A 27,208-nucleotide genomic window follows, 5' to 3' on the forward strand; every position below is an offset into this window, starting at 1 on the left:
GGATCCCAGCTGAGGCCTGGGAAAGGGCCTGGTCCGTGGATAAATGCAGATTTCCATGGATAAATGCAGATTTCCATGGATAAATACAGCTTTATTCCCTGCTGCTGAGCTGCCATTCCATGCCCCATGCCCACATCTCCGTGGCCCTGGGTGAGGAGCCCTCTCCTCGGCCCCTGGCAGTGGGAAAAGTCCCTAAAACCCTTCCCAGCTGAGGCAGGAGGAGGTGCTGGAGCTGCCCAGGCCCCTCAGCTCAGGTCAGGCCAGGTGAGAGCTGTCCCTGCTGGTTTGGTGGCCATATGGCCCAGCCCTGGTGGCCTCAGCTCCCCCTAAGCTCCTTTTCCCAGGAGGTGCTCCCAGGGAGGAGCTGTGGGAAGTGGGGTGGATTTATCCTGCTTCTCCTCTGCCATTCTGTTCTAAGCACCCTTTTTTTTTATCCCTAGACAACGAGCCAAATGTGTTGTGTTGAACTTTTCAAGAGTCTTTAAGCCCTTTAAAAAGTTTTATTCCTGGGAATTTCCCAAGTTCAAACCCACTGGCGGGAAGGAATTGCAACCTTTAACTCATCTCTTATCCCTGCCCTCAAATGTAGTGGAATAAGCTCCCAGCATGACCAGAATTCCCTCTGGAAGCAAGTCCTGCCCTCTGGTTTTATATGCCAGTGCCATCTGGGGAAGGAAGCAGCCAAAGGAAAGGGTCAGAAAGCTGAACCATCACAAATCCCTCAGCCTTGGAGTGGGGAAGGTGCAGAATGGGAAATTCCTGCTGCCTCCTTTTCCCTCCACTGTGCCTGGTTCTGGCTGCTCCATAGGTTTTATCCCATGAACAAGCAGTGGGCTTTTAGGAGCAGCTGGATGCTTCCATAATTAGCCAAAAACCTGGGGGTTTAATCTGTGCTGGAGAGAGAGAGGCTCCAGGAGAAAGGCCATTGGGATGGATCCTCCTGTGAGCAAAGCCAGCCTGGGAATTGATCCTGTGCTCCAAACAGCTGACGGAACAGAAGTGGCAATAATCCCCCATTAAATATCTCTCACTTGATGGGGCTCACCGGGTAATTGACTTTCCAGCAGGAATTACTGGCTCAAACCAAATCAGCAGCATTAGGGAGCTCATTCCAGGCCTCGGCATCGGGCACGGAGCTCTTCATCTTCCTAATTCAATATGTGTCTCACAGCCAGAGGACTCTGGCACTTTGGGTGCTGGAGCACCTCCAGAATTCCCAGGGGGAGCTTTTGGGGTGCTGGGATCTTTTCTCTCCATGTGTTTGGCAGGGTGGATTTGGCTCTTCCTTTTCCCAGCACGTGTTTGACCAGGACTCTATGGAGTTGGTATTTTCAGGATGCTTGGATTTATTCCAGGATCATCCTGGCCTTCCATGCATCTGGAGGTGCTGGTTTGAGTGCTGGAGCACCTCCAGAATTCCCAGGGGGAGCTTTTGGGGGTGCTGGGACCTTTTCTCTCCATGTGTTTGGCAGGGTGGATTTGCTGCATGGATTTGGCTTTTCCTTTTCCCAGCACACACTGGACCAAGACATTAAAGAGTTGGTATTTTCAGGATGCTTGGATTTCTTCCAGGATCATCCTGGCCTTCCATGCATCTGGAGGTGCTGGTTTCCAGCCCTTGGAGACCATTCCATGATGGTGATTTCCCAAGTGGGATAGAGTCTAACCAGATTAAATCCTTTTAACGAGCTTTAATCCAGCAAAGCTGAGCTTTCCATTTCTCCGGAGAAAATCCACACCCTCCCAGGAGTCAGGGTACCTAGGCTGGCAAGCAGCTTTCCAGAGGGATTATTCCCCTCCTTCTGCTCCTGGTTTTCCAGGGAGGAATGGCAGGGCTCTTCCAGATGTGGCACCTGGAGGACAGGAAGGAAAGGTGACACCTTTCATCAGGGCCTCTTGGAAAAAAAGATGGACACAGAGAGAAAAAGCAGCACCTCTGCTGTAGGTGCTGATCTCATCCCAGCAGAGCCACAGAGAAGCTGGGGAGGGAATGTGGCTGGGAGGTGAAATCCCACTCCCCATTTTGTGTGAGACATCCCAGGAAATTGTGGAAAAAAAGCACAAATCCCCCCTCCCACCTTTCTCATCACCTTGAGCTATGCCAGCAGCTGCTTTTCCACGTGTTTGTGCCTAAAAAGGCTCGTGTTCCAACCTTCTGGAGCCTTTCCTTGGTGATCCTCCTGTGCTGTTCTTCCCTCCCCAGAACGGCGGCGTGAGCTGGAGCGACGAAGGCGACGGATGCCGGGGAAGGGAAATCTCCCGAGACTTTGCCAAGGTCTGTCTGGGCACAGCTGCTTTGGGAGGGGGGAATTCTGGGGAATTCTCCCCCTGATCCATGGCAGAATCCTACCTGGAGGGAATTTGTGGGAAAACAACTTGGTCCTGCAATTTGGGGCTGGTTTGTTGCCTTGCGCTGGGATGTAGTTTGAATTAACCACCGGATTTTGGGCATTTAAAAGCTGAAGCCCAGTTTTTCTTCAGGTGGCAGAAGAACATCTTCCCTCTGGAATCCTGTGCTTGTGGGTTTGAATGTGTCACAGCAGCTGGAGGAGCTCTGCTCTTCCCAGAGCTTCCCAGGAATTCAGCCCCAAAAGCCCCCCTCTTTTGGGATACACTGCCTGGGAAACTTCATTTTAATGTTTTCAAGCCTTCTGCTAAAAAATCTTCCCACAGCAGATCAGTTCTGGGCTGGTTCCTGGAGGCTTTTGGTTTATTTGGAGGCACTGCCAGGCACACTGTGCTTTCACCTCCCCCTTCTGGGGCTTTGGCACTTAGGTGACAATCCCTGGAAGGAGGGACTTGGGAGAGCAGGAGAAGTTTGACCCTTCTGGTGCCACAGAGGTGCCACTGATCTGTCCCCAAGCACTGTCAGCTCCCTCCTGGTTGTGTCCCTGTCCTTCCTGTCCATCCCTTTCCTTCCAGCTGCCTTCCAGCACTGCTCTGTCCCATCAACTGAGGTGAGGGTTGGGTTTGATCACCTGGGAGATCTTTTCCAGCTCTGGGAATTCCATTCCCTTTAACACGTCAGGCTTTGTCTCAGACTGTCACCATCACAGCCGTGGCCACCAAGTCCCTCAGGAGCCTCTCCCTGTGTCCCCTCTCTTCCTTTCACCCTGGAAGAAGATAGAATTCCTGTCTTTGCTGTCTCCCTGTGAAGTGTGCCCTCATTTTGGTTTGTTCCCCTCGCAGCTGTACGAACTGGACAGCGATCCCGAGCGGAAGGAGTTCCTGGATGACCTCTTCATCTTCATGCAGAAGAGGGGTGAGTGACATTGGCTTCAATTCCATGAGTAAAGCAGGGCAGGAGAGGGAAATTCTTCCCTCCTGAGGCTGAAAGAACAAATCCAGAGCAGTTTGCAGAGCTCAGACTTGGGGCATTTCCCTTGGGAGACGAGGGGAGCAGCAGGGAAGATCTGCCCTGTAACTTCAATTCCTTCACCTTACAATTCAGTGCTGGTGTTGTCCGTGCCCTGAAGACCCCAGGAACCTTTTCCTGGGCATCCAAATCCAGTTCTCAGTGCAGCCTGTTGATGTTTGAAATGTGGTGTTAGATGAAATTAGCACCTCAGAACGTTTGGGGAGCCCCCTTGTCCCTCCCAAGGGTGCCAGTTTGGAACTCTGCCCCTTCAGCTCCATCCCTCCAGGAGGCTGATCCATCCAAAACAGCCATTTCCCATGTGGGTGTTCCCTCTCCAGCAGCTCCACGTTGTTAAATTCAAGCTGAGAGCTCAAAAATTTGTTTTTTTTTTTTGCTGGAATTTCTGGCTTTGGAGTGCAGAGGCAAACCTTGAAGTGAGCCCACCTGTGGGGACTGGCAGCAATGAACACCTCCAGGTGCCTGCCAAGAAAATCTGCTCCCTGCTCCAGTGTCTCCTTCCTCTCCCCTGTTAATTATTGATAATTAACACTCCCGGGGCTGGGGCTGAATGATCACCAGCTGGAGGAGTGCAGCTTTTCATCACCTGGGCTCTTGTTTGCCCTTGTTTTCCTGCCTGGTGGTTTAGCCATGGGGGAGAAGAGCTCAGAGAGGCCAGGAAGGTTTGGATTTATGGAATTCAGTGAGCCCAGGTTCTCCAGGTTGATGGGGAAAACTGGGCAGTGTGTGTTGAGCTGTTGGAGGTGGCTTCTCCTCCATCCTTGACCCAAAACTCCTGTGCCATCCTGCAAAGGGAATATTTTCATGTGGCATGGGGGCAGCTGTGCACCTGTTTATCCCTTTCCTGCTTTTCCCAGGGTTTGGGGTGGCAGGGAGTGGGTGGAAATCCCACCGTGGGGTTTTTTGGGAGCTGCTCAGCCTGTCCTGGGATAACTGTAAAGATTCAGGCTTTGCTTCTCACCATGTGCTGACAAACATCCCAGACCCAGGCTGCAGAGCTGCTGTGTTCCCAAAAAACCCCAAATCCAGCTCCTTGCTTCTGAGAGCAGTGTGTTTCTAACGTCCCAATCCAGGGCTGCAGAGCTGCTGTGGTCCCAAAAAACCCCAAATCTGTCTCTCCTGAGAGCAAAGTGTTTCTGTCATCCCAATCCCAGGCTGCCTTGTTCCTAAAAAAAACCTCAAATCTGGCTGTCTCAAGAGCAAAGTGTTTCTAACATTCCAATCCCAGGCTGAAGGGCTGCTGTGTTCCCAAAAACCCCAAATCTGGATCTTCTGAAAGCAAAGCGTTTCTGACATCCCAATCCCAGGCTGCCTTGTTCCCAAAAAACCCCAAATCCAGCTCTCCTGAGAGCAGAGTGTTTCTGACATCCCAGTCCCAGGCTGAAGGACTGCTGTATTCCCAAAAAACCCCAAACCTGTCTCTCCTGAGAGCAAAGTGTTTCTGACATCCCAATCCCAGGCTGCCTTGTTCCCAAAAAACCCAAAATCCAGCTCTCCTGAGAGCAGAGTGTTTCTGACATCCCAATCCAGGGCTGCAGAGCTGCCTGTTTCCCAAATAATCCCAAATCCAGCTCTCCTGGGAGCAGAGTGTTTCTTGGCTGGGACATGTGAAGAGCTGCTCAGTCTGCACTGGTGTCCGAGGGGCTGGAGGCAGCTCTGCCCATAAAACCCCCCTGCTGTAAAATCTGGGATTTGCTGCCAGCCAGGAGGAGCTGAGGGACCCCAAACTGCCCCGAGCCCAGCCCAGTGGGAAAGATAAACGGGAGATTTCCCTGGAGCTGCAGGGATGAAAGGTTTGGGAACGCCCCTGGGAACGGGCAGGCATGAAACAGCTCTAACACAGATCAAATGTGCAGGGCTGTCCCCAGCAGCCACAGCTGTGAGGGATAAAATGGCCCTGGAGCAGCAAAAACCCTGCAAGGGGACAGGAGAGGGAGGCTGGGACTGGCCTTTGGGGGTTTTTATTCCTGGGATGTGCTGGGGACAGGAGAGGGAGGCTGGGATTTGCCTTTGGGGGTTTTTATTCCTGGGATGTGCTGGGGACAGGAGAGGGAGGCTGGGATTGCCCTTTTGGGGGGATTTTATTCCTGGGAGGCTGGGATTGGCCTTTGGGGGTTTTATTCCTGGGATGTGCTGAAGGGAGAGCAGGACACGTGTCCCTGCTGCCCCTTCCTGGGGTCTGGTGGCACTTGGACCCTCCAGGGTTGCCATTAGCCCAGGTTGTCTCATCCCTGGAAGTGCCCAAGGCCAAGCTGGAGCAGCCTGGGATGGTGGGAGGTGTCCCTGTCTCTGGAAATGGATGGTCCTTCAGCACCTTTCCAGCCCAAACCATTCCATGGTCCTTCAGCTCCTTTCCAAACCATTCCATGGTCCTTCAGCTCCTTTCCAAACCATTCCATGGTCCTTCAGCTCCTTTCCAAACCATTCCAGGGTCCTTTCCAAACCATTCCATGGTCCTCCAGCTCCTTTCCAGCCCAAACCATTCCATGGTGTGTTTGGAAGTTCCTGCTGCACGAGGAGCTGCTTTGAGGTTGGCAGTTTTGGGGTTGAGGGCATGGAATGAGGATTCCTTGGATTTGTTCCTCCTGTCTGGCAGAAGCTTTCCCGGTGTTCTCCTTGGGTCCTCTGGATGTATTTCTGCCTCTGGATTAAGCAATGTTCTCCAAATGTCAGTGGGCAGAATTTCCATCCTCTGCTGTGGTCCCTGTGCTGCCCTGAGCAGCTCTGCAGTGGCACATCACCCCTGGAGCCCTGCAGAGGGGTGTCCTGGTTTCCCAAAGAACCAGGAAAGGCTTTTTCCCTCTCAAACCCTTGGGGTTGTGTCCCCCTGGGCTCCTGTTCCAACCCAGAGCAGTTTTCCTTTAGGGTTTTCCTATAAAGTGTTTGAAATAACCTTTTTTTTGCCTCTAATTTGTCAAGGGAGCCACCATCTTTGTTTACATTCCTGCTTTCTTGAGTGGCTGGAGCCTTTCAGGATGGGGAATCCACCATTCCTTGTCTTTAAACTCCTGGAAGTGGTGGTGGGGTGGGAACAGCCTCAAATCCAAACCCATGGGATCTCCAGACAATGTGAATCCAGCTCCTCTGGGCGTGCAGCATCCCAAAATCTCTTCCTTTCTCATCCCCCTGAAGCTCCAGGTGCCAAAAGCCTCCAGCAGATCCATGGGTTGGTATTTTAGGGTAGTTTACCTGCAAATTCCAATTATTTAGAAGGAGTTATCGGCAGCTCCTTCCCATACAACCCAAACTTTCTCCCCTTTTATTTTATAAAACAAAACATTCCTTGTGGGCAGACAGGAGAATTTTTTTTCTCTAATTTGGAAAAAGCCTGGAATCTCCCCTTTGGAAAGATCTAAAAAACCCCAAATATTTTCTGGGGAAATAAACATTAGAGTTCAAATAATTAATTATCCTATTAAGCAGCTGGAAACGGTGGTTTAGAGGGAATATTGTTTTAACTCCAAAGAAAAATCACGCTGGAAATAATGAAAGGGAAAACAGAGCGAGGAGTTTGCCTGGTCCTGGCTTAGGGGAGCTTTGGTTTGGTTTAGTTGGGGTGAAGGATGTTTGGGATCCTTGTTCCAGGGCAGGATCAGGGATTGCAGCTCTCCATGGGATCCCTGTTCCTTTTTATCCCAGCTCTGGAGAACCAAGCCCCATGAAACACGGGCTGAACCCCTGAACCAGCCAGGATTTGTCCTTGGAGAGGGATTTGGCCAAACCAGGAGCTGAGACAGCGCAGGGGTCGAGTTGATTTGCTGCTGTCCCATGAATTTTCCCTCTGTTCAGCTGGGAATCCACACACCCCAGGGAATTACTGTGCCTCTCTTCAAAGAACCATGAAATTCTCTTCTTCTTGAGATTTGGCTCAATATTATTTGAAATCACTGTGGACTTCCCCAGTTTCCTGGGGGAAAACCTGTTCCTTCTGGCTGCCTGATAGAGCATCTCCTCTGAACATATTTGGAGTGGGAAGAGCAGCTTTTTATTTACCTGCTACACAGGTTGTGGCTTAAAAATGTCTTTTCCTTGCCTATTTTTCACTCCCAGCAGGATTTCAAACGTCACTCTGCTGAGCAAACACTCGGGATTCTTATCCCTTTGTTCCTGGCTGTAAAATGGACACTTCTGCAGGGAAATTGGATAGGGAGGGTGGGAGGTGGCTGGGGAAGCGGAGGGCTGGGTGTGATTAAGTGCTCTTTGTGCAGGACAAGTCGTGGCTCAGGCTGCTGGAAATCCCTGGGTGGCAGGGAATCTCCAGCACGGGAGCCAAGCAAACCCCTGAAATTCCCTCAAATTGGGCTCAGAGCCGCCTTTGGGGCAATTTTCCTCAGTCTGCATCTCCAAGTTGAGGTCTGACTCCCACATTTGGCTAAGGGAGGGTGGAGAAGAGGAGGACAGAGCCCTGGGGTGGTGTTGGATGGGAGGGAGGGGTTGCTCTGAAGTTAATCCAAACCAGGCAAACCCCCTTCCCCAGGAGCTGCTTCCCAGGTGTAAACCCAACCCATTCCAGGCTTTCCTGGGGCTCACACCTCCCTCAGCCTCTTCAGGAGCTCCAAATCCAGCAGATTTTCTGAGTGTGGGACAGAGAGGGGACACTGGGGGCTCTCAAATCCAGCAGATTTTCTGAGTGTGGGACAGAGGAGACACTGGGGGCTCTCAAATCCAGCAGATTTTCCCAGTGTGGGACAGAGAGGGGACACTGGGAGCTCTCAAATCCAGCAGATTTTCTGAACATGGGACAGAGGGGACACTGGGGGCTCTTTGGGTGAGCCCCCGAGGCTCCTGATGCATCTGCCTGGACAGAGGGGGCTTTGGGAGGGGAGACATTCCCTCCAAGGCTGGGGATGTTTGTGGCTCCAGTCAGCCTTCCTCCAGGGAAACCCTTTATCCCAGAAATCTGGATCGTGCCTGCCTTTCTCCTCAGAAAACCAGGAGCCCGAGGGCCGTGGGGTGACTCTGCTTTCCTCTTTTTATCCCCTCTGCATCTTCCCTTTTCCAGTCTGAGAACAGCCTCCCCGTGCCCCTCGTTTGGTTGGGATGAGCCAAGTCAAGGAGCTGCTAAAAGGCAGGAAAAGTTGTTTTCTGAGGAAGCTGGGAGAGGAGAGGATCTTCCCCTGCCTCTGGGAGCCGGGCAGGGAGACTTGGAAGTACAGTAAAACGAGTTTGCCATCAAAAGGCAACAAGTCTTGTGCCGTGCCCCCGGCTGCTGACCTTTCCCTCTGGAATTCTGCCCCCTGACCCCGGGATCATTAATCCTGGTGCTGCCAGATGACAGTAATCCATCATGGCCCCTGACAGCCCTGCCCGGGACAGGATCCGCCGGGCTCTCGGCTTTCAGCCTTTCCTGTCTCAGCGCTGGGGGTTTCCAATAAAACCCTGCCTTTATCACCTTCCCTGGGCAGGGCTGGGGGAGGAGAGGGCACCACATCCCTCTGCAAAACACCAGGAGTCCACCGGGGCCGGAGCCTGACTCGCTCCCTGCTGGATGCTGCGGGGTGGTGTTGGGGCAGCACATGGAAAATGGGATTATTCCGGCTCCCGGGAGCAGTTCTGACCCTGCTGTAAAGTTTCTCAGCTGCACAAAGAAATTTTATTCAGGGAGGGAGGTGGGGAAAGCAAACTCGAGTGGATAAATTTATCTCAGTGGATGAATTTATATTCTCTGTGTAAACGCGTGTAGCCGAGTTTATAAATGCGTGTTTCTATATAAATCCCGGTTCAGCTGAGTTGATAAATGCGTGTTTGTGTCTAAATCTCGGTTTAGCTGAGTTCATAAATGCAGTTTCAGGGCGCTTTGGTCCTGTTTCAAAGCGAAGCTGAGGGAGGGAAGGTGCCCAGGGGGTGCTGAGGGAGCTCAGAGCCCATCGCTGCTCCTGCTCCAGATGGGAGCAGCTCCCTGGAAATTCCTCAGCCTTTATTCCTCACTGATGCAGGTGATGTTTGTGCCTCTCACAGGAGTACCTGGATTAAAAATCTGTGTGCTTTCCCAGCTGCTGAGCTGGGGAAACCTGGAGAAGGGCAGAAACGTGTTTGGGGGAAACGCTGGGTGTTAAAAAGCAGGTATTTGTTAATAGTTTCTGTGTGAGCAGCTGGCCATGGAGAGCTTTATCCATGACTCTTCCCTTTCACTCTCTGTCTGGGTGAGAGCTGGATGAAAGTCCCTGCTGGACAAGTTAATGCTGTTTCCCAAATTGGATTGGGGAAACTCGTGTGGCTTTGGCTGGGGGGAGAGGGGCTTCATCCTCCCCCAGCCCAGCAAAGGCTTTGCTGCTCTCACTGATTAATGAAGGAAGGGGAATTTGGGGGTGTCCTGGGGGCTTTGGAAGGAAATCTTTCCCTGTTTTCCCTGCGGGTGTGACTCAGGTGATGAGTGACAGCTCGAGGTAACTTGATCATTCCCTGACTCCCAGTGCTCCCTGGATCCCTGCTCCCAATACCCCGAGACAAAATGGAGGCTGGGGAAAAAAACGGAGCAAATCAAGGATTTTTCGAGCCACAGAGAGTTTGGAATTCCCTCTGTGCTCCCTGAGGGGTGTGTGCCCCTGAAATGTGGGATGGGAATGTGCTCAGTGGGCAGGGAAGTGGCTGCTCGGCCTGGGGAAGAGGATTGATAGAAATTGATACAAACCTGATCAAACTGCTCCTGAACACTTTGAATCCGTGGGAGTTTTTGTCCTTTGGAGCTGCAAAAAATGAGCTGTTTTATCCAGCATCTCGTTAACCTGTGGGAATTGGCACCACAAGCTAATAATGCTTCACAGGCTTCCCAAAGAAAAGACAGGGAGAAAAAAAAAAAATCCCCCTTGGATGTCTGACGAGAACATCTGCAGGGCCGGGCTCCTTTCATGGCACGGAATAAACCCGTTTATAAGGGCCATAAATGGGGGGTTCCGGGGCTGCCAGCAGTGGCACCAGCCTCCCCTGGGGCCTGGGGATTCCACAATTGTCCCCTGCCCCCCTCCCAAGCCTTCCTGCCAGGCTGGGGCTGCCCATTGTGGGGACAGGATGCTGCCCTGGGCTGGGCGGCCCTTTGATCCGGGCCACGCTTTTCCCAGGACAAATAGAAGCTCTGCCACTTCAGCTTTTTTTATTCCTTCTTCCTCTCCGTGCCCAAATCTCCTTAGTTTGGGCGTTAGCACTTTCAGGAGCTGCCAAGGGGGCACTGAGAGGTTAAAAATTAGATTTTGTTCCGTGTTAACACGATATACAACAGGACGGAGCAGGACCTGGCTTTGGGATGCTCAGAGCTGCCATGGCCTCATCAGAGAATTGTTCAGGGAAAAGGAGTGGGAGGCTGGAAGCTCCGTGGAAGGAGCAGCCTTTATTTGCCTCCCCAGGTTGTTCCAAGCGTGAGGGAGGATGGAACTGTGTCTCCATGGGGAAAGAGATGTTCTCCAGCACCGATTCCCTCGGTTCTGCTGTTCCCAGGCAAACAGCCCAGCACGTCCTGGGGGATGAGGTTGCTCAGCCAGGGTTTTTTATCCAAAGATTCTAACCCTGAGCTCGTAAAACTGATTCCTTTGTGCCTCGCCTTCAATAGTCCCAACTTCCCCTCTTTCTGTTCCAGGAGCGGCGGGTTTTTATTGGTCTGCTAATTCCCTTTGCCCACAGGAAAGGATTTTCCGTGCCCTGTGGCTGCTCTTCCCTGCCTCATTTACTCACCCACGGAGAGCCAGGCTGCAAATTCCCTGAATTTCCTGTTGGGAGAGAGCTGCCCGTGCCCTCCTTCCCCTGCCTGACTCCATCCTCTGTGTGCTCCTTTCTGTCCTCCCCGCAGGGACTCCCATCAACCGGATCCCCATCATGGCCAAGCAGATCCTGGATCTCTACATGCTCTACAAGCTGGTGACCGAGAAGGGTGGGCTGGTGGAGATCATCAACAAGAAGATCTGGAGGGAGATCACCAAAGGCCTTAACCTGCCCACCTCCATCACCAGCGCCGCCTTCACCCTGCGCACGCAGTGAGTTGGGAACCGCCGGCTCCCAAAGGGAATTCCTGGAACACCTCCCTCCATCCCTGGCCTTTTTTTGCCTCCTCACAGAGGCCTGGCTGTCCTCCTGGGGGTTCACTGCCTGGTTTAGCACTGGGAAGTGGGAATTCAGCACCTCCTTCCTGTAAGGATTTTGCCCAGAAGGATTTTCCCCTCGCCTGCAGCGAAAAGGGAAGGAAAAGTGGAATAAGTGGAAGTGAAATCCCTGTGAAGTTGAACGGGGTGAAACTGTGCCTCGGTGATGAAGGGATGCACTCCCAGCTCCTAGCTCAACAAAACTCAGGTTTCTGGGAAGTTTGTAGAGCCCCAAAGAGGGAAGCTCCTCAAAAGGGGTAAAGGTTTGGTGCTGCTCGGTCCAAATGCCTTGGGCAGGGGCAATTCCTAAAAAAATTCCTTGAATTAAGTGTTGTGGTCCAACATCTGGGTTCTTAGGATTTTAGATTCTCCATTGTGAGGGACTCCAGGGGGATTTAGAGATGATGTTTCTGTTGTGAGGGAATTCTGGATGGTTTACAGAGGATATTTCAGTGGTGAGGGAATTCCAGATGATTCTTTGAGGATATTTCAGTTATGAGGGAATTCTGGATGGTTTACAGAGGATATTTCAGTGGTGAGGGAATTCTGGATGATTCTCTGAGGATATTTCAGTGGTGAGGGAATTCTGGATGGTTTATAGAAGATATTTCAAATGTGTGGGAATTCTGGATGATTCTTTGAGGGTATTTGAGTTGTGAGGAAATTCTGGATGGTTTGTAGAAGATATTTCAATTGTGTGGGAGTTCTGGATGAGTCTTTGAGGATATTTCAGTTATGAGGGAATTCTGGATGATTCTCTGAGGATATTTCAGTTATGAGGGAATTCTGGATGGTTTACAGAAGATATTTCAGTGGTGAGGGAAATCTAGGTGATTTGTAGAGGATATTTCAGTTGTGAGGGAATTCTGGATGGTTTATAGATAAATTCTCAATTGTGAGGGAATTCTGGATGGTTTATGAAGGATATTTCAGTTGTGAAGGAATTCTCAGTATTTACAGACAGTATTTATTTCAGTTATGAGGGAATTTTTGGCAATTTGTAGATGATATTTCAGTTGTGAGGCAGTTCTGGGTGATTTATAGATGGTATTTTAAGTTGTGAGGGAAATTTGGATTATTTATAGAAGATGTTTCAGTTGTGAGGGAATTCTGGGCAATTTATAGATGATATTTCAGTTGTGAGGGAATTCTGGGTGATTTATAGACAGTATTTTCAGTTCTGAGGGAATTCTGGATGTTTTATAGATAATATCTCAATTGTGAGGGAATTCTGGATGATCCTTTGAGGATATTTCAGCTGTGAGGGAATTCTGGATGATTTATAGGTGCTATTGCAGTTTTGAGGGAGTTCTGGGTGATTTATAGATGGTGTTTCTGTTTTGAGAGTATTCTGGATGAATCTTTGAGGATATTTCAATTCTGACTGAGTTCTCAATGATTTATAGATGATATTCCAGTTCTGAGGGAATTCTGGATGATTTATAAATTATATTCCAGCTGTGAGGGAATTCTGGACAATTCTTTGAGGATATCTCAGTTCTGAGGGAATTCTGGGTGGTATTTCAGTTGTGGGGGAATTCTGGGTGATTCTTAGATGGTGTTTGAGTTGAGAGCGAGTTCTGGATGATTCAGAGAGGATATCCCAGTTGTGAGGGAATTCTGGATGATTTAGAGAGGATATCCCAGTTGTGAGGGAATTCTGGACAGTCCTTTGAGAATATTCCAGTTGTGAGGGAACTCTGGACGGTTCCTTGAGGATATTCAAGTTGTGAGGGAATTCTGGATGATTCTTAGATAGTATTTGAGTTGAGAGCGAGTTCTGGATGATTTATAGAGGATATTCCAGTTATGAGGGAATTCTGGATGATTCTTGGATGGTATTTGAGTTGAGAGCGAGTTCTGGATGATTTATAGAGGATATTCCAGTTATGAGGGAATTCTGGATGATTCTTGGATGGTATTTGAGTTGAGAGTAAGTTCTGGATGATTTATAGAGGATATTCTAGTTATGAGGGAATTCTGGACGATCCTTTTAGGATATCCCAGTTATGAGGGAATTCTGGATGATTTATAGAGGATATCCCAGTTATGAGGGAATTCTGGATGAATCCTTGAGGATATCCCAGTTGTGAGGGAATTCTGGATGATTTATAGAGGATATTCCAGTTGTGAGGGAACTCTGGATGAATCCTTGAGGCTATCCCAGTTGTGAGGGAATTCTGGATGATGTATAGAGGATATCCCAGTTGTGAGGGAATTCTGGATGATGTATAGAGGATATCCCAGTTGTGAGGGAATTCTGGATGATGTATAGAGGATATCCCAGTTGTGAGGGAATTCTGGCTGCCTTCCCTTCCATTCCAGTACCGAGTAATGTCATGTTTCCCCCAAGCACTGAGCAAACCCATGCTGAGCCCAGACCCCCAAAACCCCCCAAAACAGCGGGATAAACCTCCCCACCGGGGCTCTCCACTCACTGCCCTCTCCGTGTGTCTGTCCCCAGGTACATGAAGTACCTCTACGCCTACGAGTGCGAGAAGAAGTCGCTGAGCTCCCCGGCTGAGCTGCAGGCCGCCATCGACGGCAACCGGCGCGAGGGCCGGCGGCCCAGCTACAGCTCCTCGCTGCTGGGCTACTCGGCGTCGGCGCCCGCCCCGGCCCTGCTGTCGCCCCCCAAAATCCGCTTCCCCCTGCTGGGCGTGGCGCCGGGCGGCGCTGCCCCCGGCCCGCGGGTGTCGCCGGCCGCCAGGAAAGGTCAGGCTGCTGTTTGGGGCTGGTGGGGTTCTCTCTCCTCTTCCCGTCCTTAACGCGCTGTCTGCTCCTGTTGGGGCTCGCGTGGGGAGCAGGGTCGGGGAGTGTTTAGTGTGTGTCCTCAGCTGGGAGCATCCTTCTGAATGGAGGTGACCCTCTTCTCCTTCGCTTCTCCTTCGCTTCTCCTTCGCTTCTCCTTCGCTTCTCCTTCGCTTCTCCTTCCCTTCTCCTTCCCTTCTCCTTCCCTTCTCCTTCCCTTCTCCTTCCCTTCTCCTGCCCCTTCTCCTGCCCCTTCTCCTGCCCCTTCTCCTGCCCCTTCTCCTGCCCTTCTCCTGCCCTTCTCCTGCCCTTCTCCTGCCCTTCTCCTGCCCCTTCTCCTTCTCCCCCATTCTCCTGGGAGGATGGCGTTGTGAGGTCTGTAGTTTGTGGGGCCTGAAGAGGAGCGTGCCAAAGTGCCTCGTTATTCAGCTTAGGAGCAAGAATGAGGAGGAAAGGCTCATCAGGTGTCGCTGTAGGACATGAAGGAAAGACCCCAAGTATTTCAGAAGGCAAAGAGCATAGAAAAAGGTGGCTTTTTTTTCTAATTCTTACTGCCTTTTATAAGGTGTTCCCATGCAGACTTAGCATGATGGGTGAATAGGAATGACACCTCTCTAATGCTGTGGGTTAAACCAGACAAACAGCAAAACACCTGGAGAAGGATTGTTTTGGGAAAGGAGAGTTTTTTGCCAAGATTGTTTTGAGAAGAAGCTGTCTTGAGAATTTTTTTTCTTGGGAAAAAGTTAGCAGCTGCTAGCAGGCTAAAAATCTTTCAGACCCAAAAATATCAAGCCCACAATCAAATTTTTTTATTACAAACTTCAGAACTCTTTTTTTCCCTGGTTTTTTTTTTCCCCTACTAATATGTGATAAACTCACCCCAGGTAATATCAGTTACTTCATTCCTCAGTATCTCTTTGTTTCTAATCAGAAATTTTCTCTGAATGATTCAAAAATAATTGGTTTTTAAGCCTTCTTTTTTTTCTTCCTGGCTTAAAGTTGTGTTTTAACACTGGTAGGTTGTGTGGTTTTAGGACAGGTTCATGGGGCTGTGGATTGCCTCATCGTAGATCTTCATGTCGTAACTGAGCTCTGGAGGAGCTAAAATGTCTTTTTGTAGCACAAGGCCTCACTGGCAGTAAAGCTGTGGATTAAAACTCGTGGGAGAAAGGCAAAGCTCTATAGATGACAGAATATTGAGGTTAAAATACTCGGTGTTTATTAATTCTATCTATAGTCCAGTCTCACAGGTTGTGAGTTCCAGCTAACAAGGTGCAAAATGGGTGCCTCTAACTCTTTCCAAGGTCTTCTTAAGCATAAACTATCCAATGACGAGATGACAATCTATATTATTTATACTTTAAACCCAATAACTGACCGCTTCAGGTCTGCAATGCAGACCCCTTCACCCGATTAGAGAAAAGCACCCAAAACCACGAAGAAGAAGGTGAAGAAGGACTTAGCCAATGCCTTAAACCTTAAACCCTAAGTTTTTCACCCTGTGAGGTCACACAATCCTATCCAAACTACACACCCACAACCCCAGTGCCATCACTCAAATTTAGGAGCCTGTTCCACAGCCTCAGGTCAGATGTAGTGCTTGCTTGAAGGGTCAGTGCCTTTTAGCGCTAAAATCGGTGCCTTTGAGCACAGAAAGCCTGAAATCCTGAGCCTGCAGGGTCCCAACAAGGCAGCTCCTCTGTGCTGGTGCTTTGGAAGGTGGGAGCAGGGGGTTTGGGGTGTCTGTGTCTGAGCCAGCCCTCCCTGTTGACAGGGACTCTGAAATAATTAGGAGGCTGGACAAAGAGCAGCATAGGTCAAGCCAATGTGGTTAGCACAACATTCTCTGGTTATTCTCTCTCAGATGGTGGGTTATATAGACTTCAGCATAGTTTACAATGATGGGTCATGAAAAGAACGCAGAGAAACACTGTTTAGCTTAACGTTAAGGTGGCTAAAACGCTCATACTGCAAAACTGTATCTATCAATACCTAGAAATGCACTATTCCATGTGGCACCATAATTTCTGGCTGTGCCACAGCACAGGCCCCACAGGCCTGCAGATGGAGGCCCAGGCTGGGTGGCTCAACCCTCAATCCAGATATAAACCATATCCTCGCTCTCTTAAAGAAATTCTGCAACACGTCCCTGCGCAGGTGACGGTGTGCCCCTGACCGTGTCCATGCCGAGCCGCATCGCCGTGCCCGTCACCCTGGGCGGCCAGCAGGCCACCGTGGCGGCCAGGACAGCCACCCTGGAGCAGCTGAGGGACAGGCTGGAGGCAGGAGAGCCCCCGGAGAAGAAGGTGACGCGGATGACGGAGGAGGAGCAGCGGCTGGTGCAGCAGGCGCTGCAGCGTAACCTGTTCAGCATGGCCCGGCAGATCCCCATGAAGATCAAAATCAACGGCAAAGGTGAGGCACACGGGGCCTCGGGAGGCTGCAGGGGGCAATGGCACACCCAGCCAGGCCTGGAATGGCACACACACACACAGCTGGGGTAGGAGAATCCGTGGATGGCTGGGACAAGGAATTCTGCCAGTCTGTATATTCTAGAACATGTGGGTTTATTGCAGGGCCGTCGGTAAAAGGCTTTGCCTTCAGCCACCAGCCTTGGCTGGAGGGGAGTCCCAAAGAGAGAGGGAGAGAGCAGGAGAGAGCAAGAGTAGGGGGAAGAGGAAGGGTAAGAGTTAAGAGGAGAGGTAAGAGTTAAGAGAGCGAGGTCCTTGTTACAATCCATTATATCTCCTTTTGTGATGAATATTCTAATTTACAGTGACCAACCAACACAAGACACAAAATCCTATAGAATCTACATCCAGCCTATAAGAACTACTCTATCACCATACTGTGTTACATTTTAAACTCTAAAAACTACTCTTTAGACTTCTGGTTTGCTACATTAACCTTTGGATGTCTTAGCCAGCAGAAAGGGTTCTGCTCAATCAAAAGGGATTCTCCTTCAGCTAGACCATTGTTTTCAGGTTCTATAGTAACTAAGACTCAGTATCCTACAACTCAAAGTCAGCTTTCATTTCTATTTCGATTATAGGTTTCATATTTTCAGAATCTTTGCTAAGCAATCAAATTGATAAGGTTTCCCTGACTCATCTTCCCCAACAAGCTGGGTCACCTCTGAGGTGACCAGGCAGAGGGCATGGCACACAGGTGTCACAGTGCAAGGTTTTGTTGGGTTTTCTTGCTGGGTTTATTATCCAGTTTGTCCCAAATCCAGCCCAGATTCAGAAGGATCTTTGCCACACTCCCAAAGCTCCGAGCTGCTCAAGTTTGGCGTGGCTGGGAAGAATGGGAAGAGCTGTTCTTGTTCCAGAAATGGAGAAATCGAGAGAAATGGAGAAACAGAGAAATAAAGTTAGAGAGAAACAGAGAAATAGAATTAGAGAGGAACGGAGAAATAGATAGGAAAAAGAAAAATAGAGAGAAATTGAGAAACAAAGAGGAACAGAAATGGAGAAGCAGATAAACAGTTAGAAAGAGGAAGAGAGACAGAGCAATAGAGATTTTCCAGAATCCTGGGTCCCCACGCAGCCCACACCCTGCAGTTCCCCCTGCTGGTTTGAGGGCCTTGGCCACAAATGTGGATGGGAAAGGTCAAAGCAGGTTCCTCCAAAGCAGCAGCAGCTGGGATTGGGATTCCCAGATCCTGGCAGCTCTGCATACCCCTGAATTTCACACCCAAACCAAAAGAGCCAGTGATAGGGAATACAGATTTTATCCAGGAATGTTCATTCCCTCTCACCTCGCTTTTGCTTTCACCCTGAACTTCCTAAACCCAAATGCTGGGAACAATTGCAGTCCCTACAAACAGGAACAGGCTGAGCCCTGAGAATTCAGGGATGGGATTCCCATCCCTTTGTAGGGCCTTTGTCTTCTGTGCCCTCCTTTTCCCCATAAAAATAAAAATCTCCGTTAAAAGGCCCCATAAAAATCAGGTGGAGCTTTGGGAGCTGCTCTGAGAAGTGGTTTTGATAAGCTCAGCACGGCTTGATAACAGCATTTAGATTCAAGGTTAATAATGTGGGGTTTTAGGGGGCGTGGCCTTGCTGCCCTCCGTGCAGGAGCAATCCCAAAATCCAGGCTCAGCCTCACGGAGGTTTAGGAGCTCTTGGAAAAGTTTGAAGTTCAGTTCCCCTCAAACACAGCTGCCCATCACTGCCCAGGCTGAGGAAATGGAGGAAAATCTTGACTTTGATGGAGTGTCTCTGGCTTTTCTCTCCCTCCAGTGGCCGCTGGAGCTGCTGCAGTCAGAGCACCCCGAGCCACAGCAAAACCTGGCTGAGAGTTAAATCTGGGCTTGTCCCATGTCCTCCCGGCCCTTCCTTGGGAAGGGAATGGGAATTTGCCCCTCGGGGAAGGATTTCCAGATGCCAGTGGGCTCCCAGTCTCACCAAAGCATTTCTACACCTTGGTAGCCTTGTCATGGAATGGTTTGGGTTGGGAGGGACCTCACTTCCCGTGTCCCAGGGTGCTCCAAAGCCCTGTCCGACCCTGCCTCGGGCACTTCCAGGGATCCAGGAACGTGGACATACCCAAAGAGGGGACAAAAGGGGGGCCGTGGTCACCTCTGGGGAGGGCAGGGGATGGGATGGTGTCCCTCTAACTCTGCCTCCCTCCTTCTTTTCCCGGGACAAGACAAGGCCGACTCGGCGGCGGCGCTGAACCTGTCCCCCAACGGCATCGGCAGCATCAACATGTCTGTGGAGATCAATGGCACCACCTACGCTGGTGAGGGAGCCCTGCTGGGAATGGGAGAGCCCTCCTGGGAATGGGGAGAGCCCTGCTGGGAATTGGGGGCACCCTCCTGGGGCCAGGAATGCGTGGGGTGTGGGCAGTCCCTGCCAAATCACAGCGGGAGGTGATTCTCGTTCACTGGGCAGGGCAGGATGGGCACCTTTCCCTTGGTGTTAGTGCTTTAAAATCTGAGGGACGGGGTTGGAAATCTCTGTGGAAGCATTATCCCGGTTCTCCTGAGGAGGGGCTTTACTCAGCTTTCCCAGCAGGAATTCTCCCCTGTACCCCTCCGGAGCAGTTCCCTCCTGCAGGTCACACCTGCAACATCCTTGGGCAAACCCCAGCTGGGAGCCCGGCTGTGCCTGACCCTAACCCTAAGGGGAGCTGCTTCTCTCCAGAGGCAGAAGCCATTTGGGATGTGTTTCCTGTAGGGCCAGCATCCCTGTGACAGGCACAGCTCCAGGGCACCTGGAGCACAGGAGGCAGAGCAGCCATCCCCGAGGGTGATGGGACGGGATCCCGAGGGTGGGAAGTGCTCCCCTTTGCCTTGTCTAACCCCGTTGTGCCCTCAGGGGTGCTGTTTGCCCAGAAGCCCGTGGTGCAGCTCCTGGCCGGCTCGGGCACGCAGAGCTCGTGCAGCAGCAGCAGCAGCAGCAGCTCCCACTGCTCCCCCAGCCCTACCTCATCGCGGGGCACGCCCGGCGCAGAGCCCTCCACCAGCTGGTCCCTCTGACGGGCACTGCCCAGCAGTGCACACATACCTCATCTCAAGGAACCTGCTCTCGTGGCTGGCCAGCGACAGGAGGAGGAGGAAGAGGAGGAGGATGGTGGTGGTGGTGGTGGAACCGTTCCATGCCAGCGAGTTTTTCCTTCATCGTCTCTTTGTCGGGCCTTGTTCTGTTTTGTTGCCCCCCTCTTCCCTTCCTCCCTTTTGCTCTTTGTTTCCTCCTCCTCCTCCTCGTCCTGGCAGGGTTTGTGGTGTTCCCGTGGAGGGAGGGGGGCACACCTGGCGTTTCTCAATCAGGGGTGGGCTCTGGGCATGGCCAGGACGTCACCAGGGCAGGGCTGGGGCTGGGCATCCTGGTTCTGCTGGAACCAGGGGCCGCCAGGAGGGCTCTTCCCACCCACAGCCCCGTGTTTTGACAATCCTGAGAGCCTGTCCTCCCGTGGCAATCTGTGTTCCTTCCTGCTGTATCCTCCCGAGCCTTCCCCTGCTCCTCTCCACGGCTTTGGCACCATCAGCTGTTAGGTTCTGGCTGGGGCCACCTCACCCCTCCAGTCCTGAGTGCCCCAGAGTGTCCTGTGTCCCCTGAGGGGTGACACCGACAGCCTGGGCATGCTGGGGCTGTGTGTCTCACCCCTCTGCCACCAAAGCAGCATCACTTGGGCTGGTCCAGGCTCCTGGAGCAGCTCTGGGAGCTCTGCAGGGCTGTGTGCTGAGCACAAGGCTGCTGGTGGGATCCAGCTGGGTGGGCTGCTTAAATGGGGGGGCTCTGAACAAACCCCCCTCCAATTGTACCCGAGCAGGGGAGAAGCAGAGCACGGGGAATCCATCCCTTTTCCATGCCCTGGAGCGGAGCTGGACTTCCCTGGCTCCATGAATCAGGTGGCCTCGTGCTGTCCCCCTGTCCCTGTGGCCATCCCCTGCCCTGGTGACGTCCCTCCCATCCCTCCCTGGTGACATCCTGCCCGTGCTCCAGGCCCAAGTCAGGTTTTTTGAGCAGACGAAATACCTCAGATATGTACTTGTTGGGTTGGTTTTGTTTGTGTTGGGTTGGTTGTTGTTTTTAACCTCTTCAGGAAGTATTGGCATATCCTATCGCTTGGGGGTTTTCATAGGTGGGTTTGCTGACTTTTGTGTTTGCTTTTATTTGTGTTCGCTTTTAAATGGATCACCAAAGACTGGGAGTTCAAACAAGGCTGAGCAGAGGAGCAGTGGCTTCCCCACCCTGCAGGAGCTGAGCTCCAGCATCGTCCCAGGACATGTGCAGGGCAGGACAGCAGGAAAACAGGGCAGGAGTGATCCTGGCCCTTGGATCTGGGTGTTGTCCTCGCTTTTCCCAGCTCAGGCTCTGTCCCTGGGCTGGTTTGAACACTGTGGCAGGGTCACTGTGGCAGGGTCACCCTGTCCCCTGCAGTCCCCAGGATTCTCTGGGATCAGGAGGAAGGAAAGCACGTGTCCTGGGAGGATGCTGCTCCCGGGTGTCCTCGGCCAGCTGCTTGCAGAGGGAACCGGGCTGACCCAAAGGCTCCGTGGCATTTCATCCTCACAGACTCCCAGAGGGATTTCCAGCCTCTGGGACTCTATCAGATGATTTTTCCCCCCTTTTCTTTGTTTTCTTTTTTTTCTTTTCTTTCTTTTTTTTTTTTTTTTTTTTAAATTTTATTCGGGGGTGGGCTTAGGGCTGTTTCCTCTGAGTGGGACTGGGGCACTTTCTGCTTTTCCCTCTGCTCTGCTCCCCGGCCCTGGGGAGCAGAGGCTGCTCTGGGGTGGGGTTGCTTTGTCTCACTTGCTAACGTTGTGTTTTCTTGCACAGAAAGGCACTCGAATCACTGAACTGCTTGGACACTACTAGAGTATTAATGTTTATAAGCTTTACTCAACTTAGACTGGAACTAGCCAGGGACTAACAGATTGTTTTGTATCCAATTCAGGGAAAGAATCAGGTCGGGAAGCGTAACAGATACCTCAGTTAAATAAGCTGCAACAATAAACCGGTCCTTCTCCCAGCCCGGGGTGACAAGGACCATCCAGACTGTGAAGAGTTAACCCTTTCCCTCGGCCTGGCTTTGGCCCTGGCAGCCTGAGCTGCGGGTCTCCTGCTGAGCTGCCAGGCTTTGGGTTCGGGGTGCTGGAAACCAGCAGCAGAGCGGGGGAGGCTGAGCGTGTAGTACTCAGGGTTTGATGCTGCCAGCAGGACGTTCCCGAGGGCAGTGCTCCGCTTTGCAGCGTCGCTCCATCCTCTCCCCAGCTCCCCACACCAGCCAAAAACCCCCCCGGCCAGCCCCCAGCTTGCTCCCCCCGCGCTTCCAGGGGGATAAAAAGCGACCCGAGCCTGCTCCCGGGGCTGCGGGGGAGGCACGGAGGGAGGGTGGGATGAGGGGAGGCTCCCGCGGCGAACGGGAACGTTCCCTGGGGATTGCCATCAGATGTTCTCTCCAAACAGCTGCAGCAGCCTTGCTAACTAGTTTTCTTACCTATTTAAAAGAGAAAAAAAAATAATAAAATAAGTAAATAAAAACAAATGTGATAGCCTAGGCGGTGGATAAATACCTCAACGTCTCCTTCCAACAAGTGTCTGTATATGTTGTTGTTGGGTTTTTTTCTATCTTACAGGTTATCTGAATGTTTATATTCCAATAAACTTCTACCTCTTCACACCGCGAGCCCCGCGCCTGCTTTGTGCCCCCGGCTGGCTCCCCGAGGTGTTACAGAATTCCCAGGTATTCCCGTGTCCTCGCACTGAGCTCCCCGTTTGGAGCTGCGCCCAGCTGGACGGAGCCGCGGCGCTTCCAGGCTGGATTCTGACGGAAACCACACGGGTTCTCCTGTCCCAAGTGTGGCTGGAGCTGTCCCCGCCCCTGTCCCTTTCCCATCTCCCAAATCCCTCCTCTGTCACCACCTGCTGCCCACAAAAAGCGCGTTGAAAGCCTCCGCGCAGCTTGGCTGTTTGCGCAGCGCCCGACGCTGTTTTTCCAGTCATTGAACCAGTCCGGCAGCGGCCGGGGAGCCGGTCCCGCTCCCTCCCGAGCCGCCTTGCCGATGCCCCGTGCCCGCATTTGCCTTGGCCAGCTGCCGGGGAGGGGATGGAGCCCTCGACCTTCCTCATCCTCCCCGCGGAGCCAGGAGCTGTGCCCTCCCCTCGTGGCCCGGCTGCAGGTGAGCTCCCCAGGCGGGGAGAGCAGCCGCGCTCCGCTCCCGGCCTATCCCAGCCTCTGCCCACCCCTCCTGCCTCCGGCTTCTCCCAGCGCCGGCTCTTCCCCTCGGGAGCACGGTGGGGCGGCTCAAGGACTCCCCGGGCCCTGGCCATGCCGGGAGCAGGTAAGGTGGGGCTCCTGCGGTGTCTGTCCCCGGCGGCTGGGGCGGGACCTGCCCCGGGGTGCTGGGACACCCGGCTCGGCTGAGATGTGGCTCCGCGGTGCTGCCCCGAGCCCTGCAGCCGCTCCCTGCCCGGTGGAGCTGGGCCCTCGGGGACCCTCCAGCCGCGCAGCCCGCAGGTCCCCGTGTGTCCGTGCGCCCGGGCTGGACGGGCTCCGGCTCTCCCAACTCGCTCTCCCGGAGCTGAACGGCCGCGGGTATCGGCAGGCGCTGTTTGGGCTGGAATATAATCCCCGGAGGGAAATTCCACTCCCCTCCATCCCTCCCTAAATGCCGCCATTCAGCTCATCCCAGCCACGACCTGGCTCCCGGACAAACAACAAAAGGCTGGGGAGAGCCCGGTGCGGATTAAGGCACCTGGGCAGGGAGGCCCGGCCCCGCGGGGTGAGACAATGCCTGCTTTTCTCCTTCCAACATCCCCATCCCCTCACGGGACCCGCCTCAGGCTCTGGCACGGCTTCGTTCCGGCCCTGTTCTCCTTAATTCCTCCCTCCAGTGCTGCAAGCGAAGCCAGCTCTGGGCACAGGGAAGTTTCCTGCCAGCACAGCCGCACAGATGCCACCTCTGAGACCCAGGAACTAAATTCCAAAGCAGCTTCAGCCCTCATTATCCAGGAGTTGCTTCCCTGCTCCCTAAATGCCCAGCGGCATTGTGTAGGGATGCACAAGGGAGCCTGGAACCCTTCAGAGAGCTCAGAGAGGAGGTTCCCCTCGTTTGGGACCGGGCTTGGCTTGTCTCAGCCCTCAGGGGCGCTGCCGCTTTGAATCCAGCCCAAATGCCCCCTCGCAGGTGCCCCCAGTCCCCTGCACACCCTCTGAGCCCCCGCCAGGGTCCCGATGGTGCCCGAGCGGTGTCAGCCTGGCAGCGGCGCTGATAACTGCCCGCGTTCCACGGCACTTATCAGCGCCGGGGCGAGGCCGGGTTTGCTTTAGCCCCGGGCCCGTGTCAGGCTGCCCGAGCGCGGCGCCGCCGGCTCCTGTCGCACCCGCTGGATTTGGGCTGTTCCAGCTCGATCCCGTTTACAGAGAGCGGGGAGGGCTCCGGGAGAGGGGACACCCAGCTCGGGGACAGCCGCGCCGGCACGGCCCCGCGGAGATCCGCCCGCTAACGGCGCCCATCTCTCTCTCCAGCACACCTGCAGCTCTCCCTCGGCGCGGGGCTGTCCCTCCTCTGCCTCGGCGTCCTCCTGGGCTGTGCCATGTGCTGGTGGCACCGTCGGCGCCCGGGCCGCCCCCTGGGCCGGCAGCGAGTGGAGCTGGGGGCGGCTCTGCCCGCGGCCACGGTGCCGGTGCTCATCCAGCAGCACGGCCAGGAGGTGACGGGAGAACCGCTGGGTGTCCGGGCGAAGGAGATGTCCCCGGCATCCCCCGGGGGCTGGCCGCACGGCAGAGAGTCCCTGCCCACCCTCCTCTTCCTCCCGCAGCCGGCGGGGCCGTGGCAGCGCCGCTGCACTGTCGCCGGCACGCAACTCCTCAGCAACGAGCGGAGCCCGCTGGTCCCCGCCGCCCCGGCGTCCCCGCCGCGCTCCGGGCAGCGTCCCTGGCTCCACTGCGAGCTGCGCTACTCCGTGCCCGAGGCCACCCTCACTGTCACCATCCTCGGCGTCTCGCACCTGCCCCAGGGCCACCGGGGCTCCCGCGTCAAGGTGTCCCTGGTGCCGCGGCCGCCGCCGGCCCGCCGCGTGTCCGTGCGCCGCAGGAGCCTCCTGCCCGCCCACCGGGAGCCCAGCCGGTGCCGGTTCGGCCCCTACGGCCCGGAGGAGCTGGGCGGCTGCACGCTGCGCTTTGCTGTCTACGCCAAGTCACGGAGCCTCCAGGATTCCTTCGTGGGCGAGGTCCTGTTCTCCTGTGCCGAGGCCTCCTGGGACCCCCGCGTCCCCTCCAGCTACTCCTGGGAGCTGGCGAGCACCAAAACCAAGCTCAGCAAGGTCAGCACGGCGCCGGTTTCGGTGTTTGGGCTGAGTTTGGTTTGACCTCAGAGCCCTGGAACTCCGCAGGCGGCGGCAGAGCCTCCTGCAAGCACCACCGGGAACGCTGTGCAAGGCGGTGCCAGGGCTGGACGGGCACTGGCCGGAGGTGGAAGGGCACGATGAGGTCAGAGGAGGTTTCACGGCATCTCCTGCTCTCTCCTCCCGTTGCAGCGCCGCAGTGCCCACGGCCCGAGCTGCAGCATCCTCTCGTCGCCCCCCGGGCCCGCGGGGCAGCTCCTGCTGCTGCTGCAGCACCAGGCTGCGGCCGGCCGCATCAAGGTGCTGCTGCGCAAGGCAGAGGCTCTGGGCCGGCTGTCCCGCATGCCGGGCACCCCAGGTAGGGCACGGGGAGCAGGACGTGTCCAGCTGGGCACAGGGAATGGCTTCCCCTCCTTCTGCTCTGCAGATTCGCTTATTGCCTCTCAAATTTCTCTCTTCCAAGCATGGGGGAGGGTTGGAATGGGATGATCTTTGAGGTTTTTTCCAACCCAAATCATTCTGCGATTCTATGACTGGATGAAAATGAGCACAGGGAGCGTAATACAGATCAAGGTATCTCCAATACGGCTCCAAAGTGCTTGAAATATATTTACTTATGGTTCAGAACTACCATGTGGCTTTCTGTCCTGCTGGCCATTGTCGCCTCTGGTTCTCCCTGCTCTCTGGGATGTGGGCAGGTGTGTGAGCTGAGGACTTTGGAGGTCCCTGCTCTCCAGAAGGGAGGAGCAGGTGAACCTCAGGAGGTCTGTGCTCTTCCCACAGCTCCACAGCGCCCCACGGCGCTCCTGCAGGCCTCCAGAGCTGGGAGCTGCCAGCCTCCCTCCCCGGCATTGTCCCTCTCTCCAGGGCTCTGTCTCCATTCCCAGGTCACTACATCATCGTCCACCTCCACCACGACGGCCGCATCATCGACACCAAGGAGACCAGGTCCGTCAGCGGCTACAGCCCCGTGTGGAACACGCCCTTCCTCTTCAGCATCCCCGCCGGGGACATCGAGCAGCAGGAGCTGGCCTTGGAGTTCGTTGTCATGCAGGTGAGGTGACCGCGGCTGAGGAGGTGACCTGGCTCACCCCTGCTCCCGGCGGGCTCAGCCCCTGCAGGAGCTGGTTCTGCGCTGGGACAGCTGCTGCGGGGAGGAGGGAAGGCCACCAGCCGTGTCCCCTGTGCTGCCCCAGGCTCGGCTCTGTGCCCGTGGCTCCGTGCTGGGCCGTGTCCAGGTGGGGCCGGGGATGCAGCACTGGAGGGACATGTGCAGCCGGGCACCGCTGGAGTCAGAGCGCTGGCACCGCATCCAGCCCGCCGCGCCCACACCCTGATCCTGCCGCACGGGATGAGCCAAGGGGAGCTCCGAGCTGCCCACAGGGGAGGTGGCACCCACACAGCACCAGGGGAGAAGTCCAGGCTCCATCTCCAGGGCTGGAGATCACTGGCGATCAGCATGAGCCCATCCCGAATGGCTCCGGAGGGGACTGAGCCCATCTGAGGTGGCCTCAGCCTGTGGGAGAGAAGAGGAGCTTTGTCTGCTCCATCCGTGTCTGCACCCGGAATCCGGACAATCGCCCAGCTGGGGTCCCTGTGGCCACCACCGTGGTGGCATCTCCAGCCCTCCCCACCACGAGGATGGCGGTGATGCCAATGTCACCTGGGGATAAAGGTGTCCATTGGTGTTTTTAATCGATTGCTCGCCCTAATGAGTTCTGGATAAATAAATAAAGGGGTTGGGAATGATGACGTGTGTGGAGCTCTCTCTGCTGTCCATGGACCACCACAAGAAGACCACGAGAGAGTCATCACAAGGAGGAAGGCCGTGGCGAGGGCTGTCACAGTGAAGGTCATTGCGGTGAGGATGACCATGGCAAGGAAGGCCCTGTGGTGAGGAAGGCTTGCGGTGATGAGGAAGACCATGGTGAGGCAGACGAAGAAGGGAAGAAGACCGTGCTGAGGGAGCAGACTCCGGTGAGGAAGGTGACGGTGAGGAGGCAGACCCTGGAGAGGAAGGCTGTGCAGAAGGTGAGGATGCCCCTGGAGAGGAAGGCTGTGCAGAAGGTGAGGATGCCCCTGGAGAGGAAGGCTGTGCAGAAGGTGGGGATGGCCCTGGAGAGGAAGGCTGTGTGAGGACGGCCCTGGCCACCACGCGGGAAGCCGCGCTGGGAGTGAGGATGGTGGCGGTGAGGAAGGGCAGGGTGAGGCGG

At 54.1% G+C, this 27,208-nt stretch overlaps 1 protein-coding gene across 3 annotated transcripts in view; it reads left to right on the plus strand.

Annotated features, from left to right (window-relative positions):
- Window positions 1-21,711, plus strand: part of ARID3B (AT-rich interaction domain 3B) — a 28,890-nt gene extending 7,179 nt beyond the window's left edge. For all 3 annotated transcript variants that reach the window (XM_066328694.1, XM_066328696.1, XM_066328695.1), the window contains 7 exons: window positions 2,204-2,275; window positions 3,190-3,262; window positions 11,157-11,340; window positions 13,910-14,160; window positions 16,354-16,611; window positions 18,850-18,942; window positions 19,521-21,711. In XM_066328694.1, the coding sequence (XP_066184791.1) occupies window positions 2,204-2,275; window positions 3,190-3,262; window positions 11,157-11,340; window positions 13,910-14,160; window positions 16,354-16,611; window positions 18,850-18,942; window positions 19,521-19,681 (1,092 nt within the window). In that variant the 3' untranslated portion in view covers window positions 19,682-21,711. The remainder of the gene's footprint in view (window positions 1-2,203; window positions 2,276-3,189; window positions 3,263-11,156; window positions 11,341-13,909; window positions 14,161-16,353; window positions 16,612-18,849; window positions 18,943-19,520) is intronic.
- The last annotated feature ends 5,497 nt before the right edge of the window (window positions 21,712-27,208 follow it).

This window comes from Sylvia atricapilla, chromosome 13 (assembly GCF_009819655.1).
Source record: "Sylvia atricapilla isolate bSylAtr1 chromosome 13, bSylAtr1.pri, whole genome shotgun sequence".
In the NCBI taxonomy this organism is placed as follows: Eukaryota; Metazoa; Chordata; class Aves; order Passeriformes; family Sylviidae; genus Sylvia; species Sylvia atricapilla.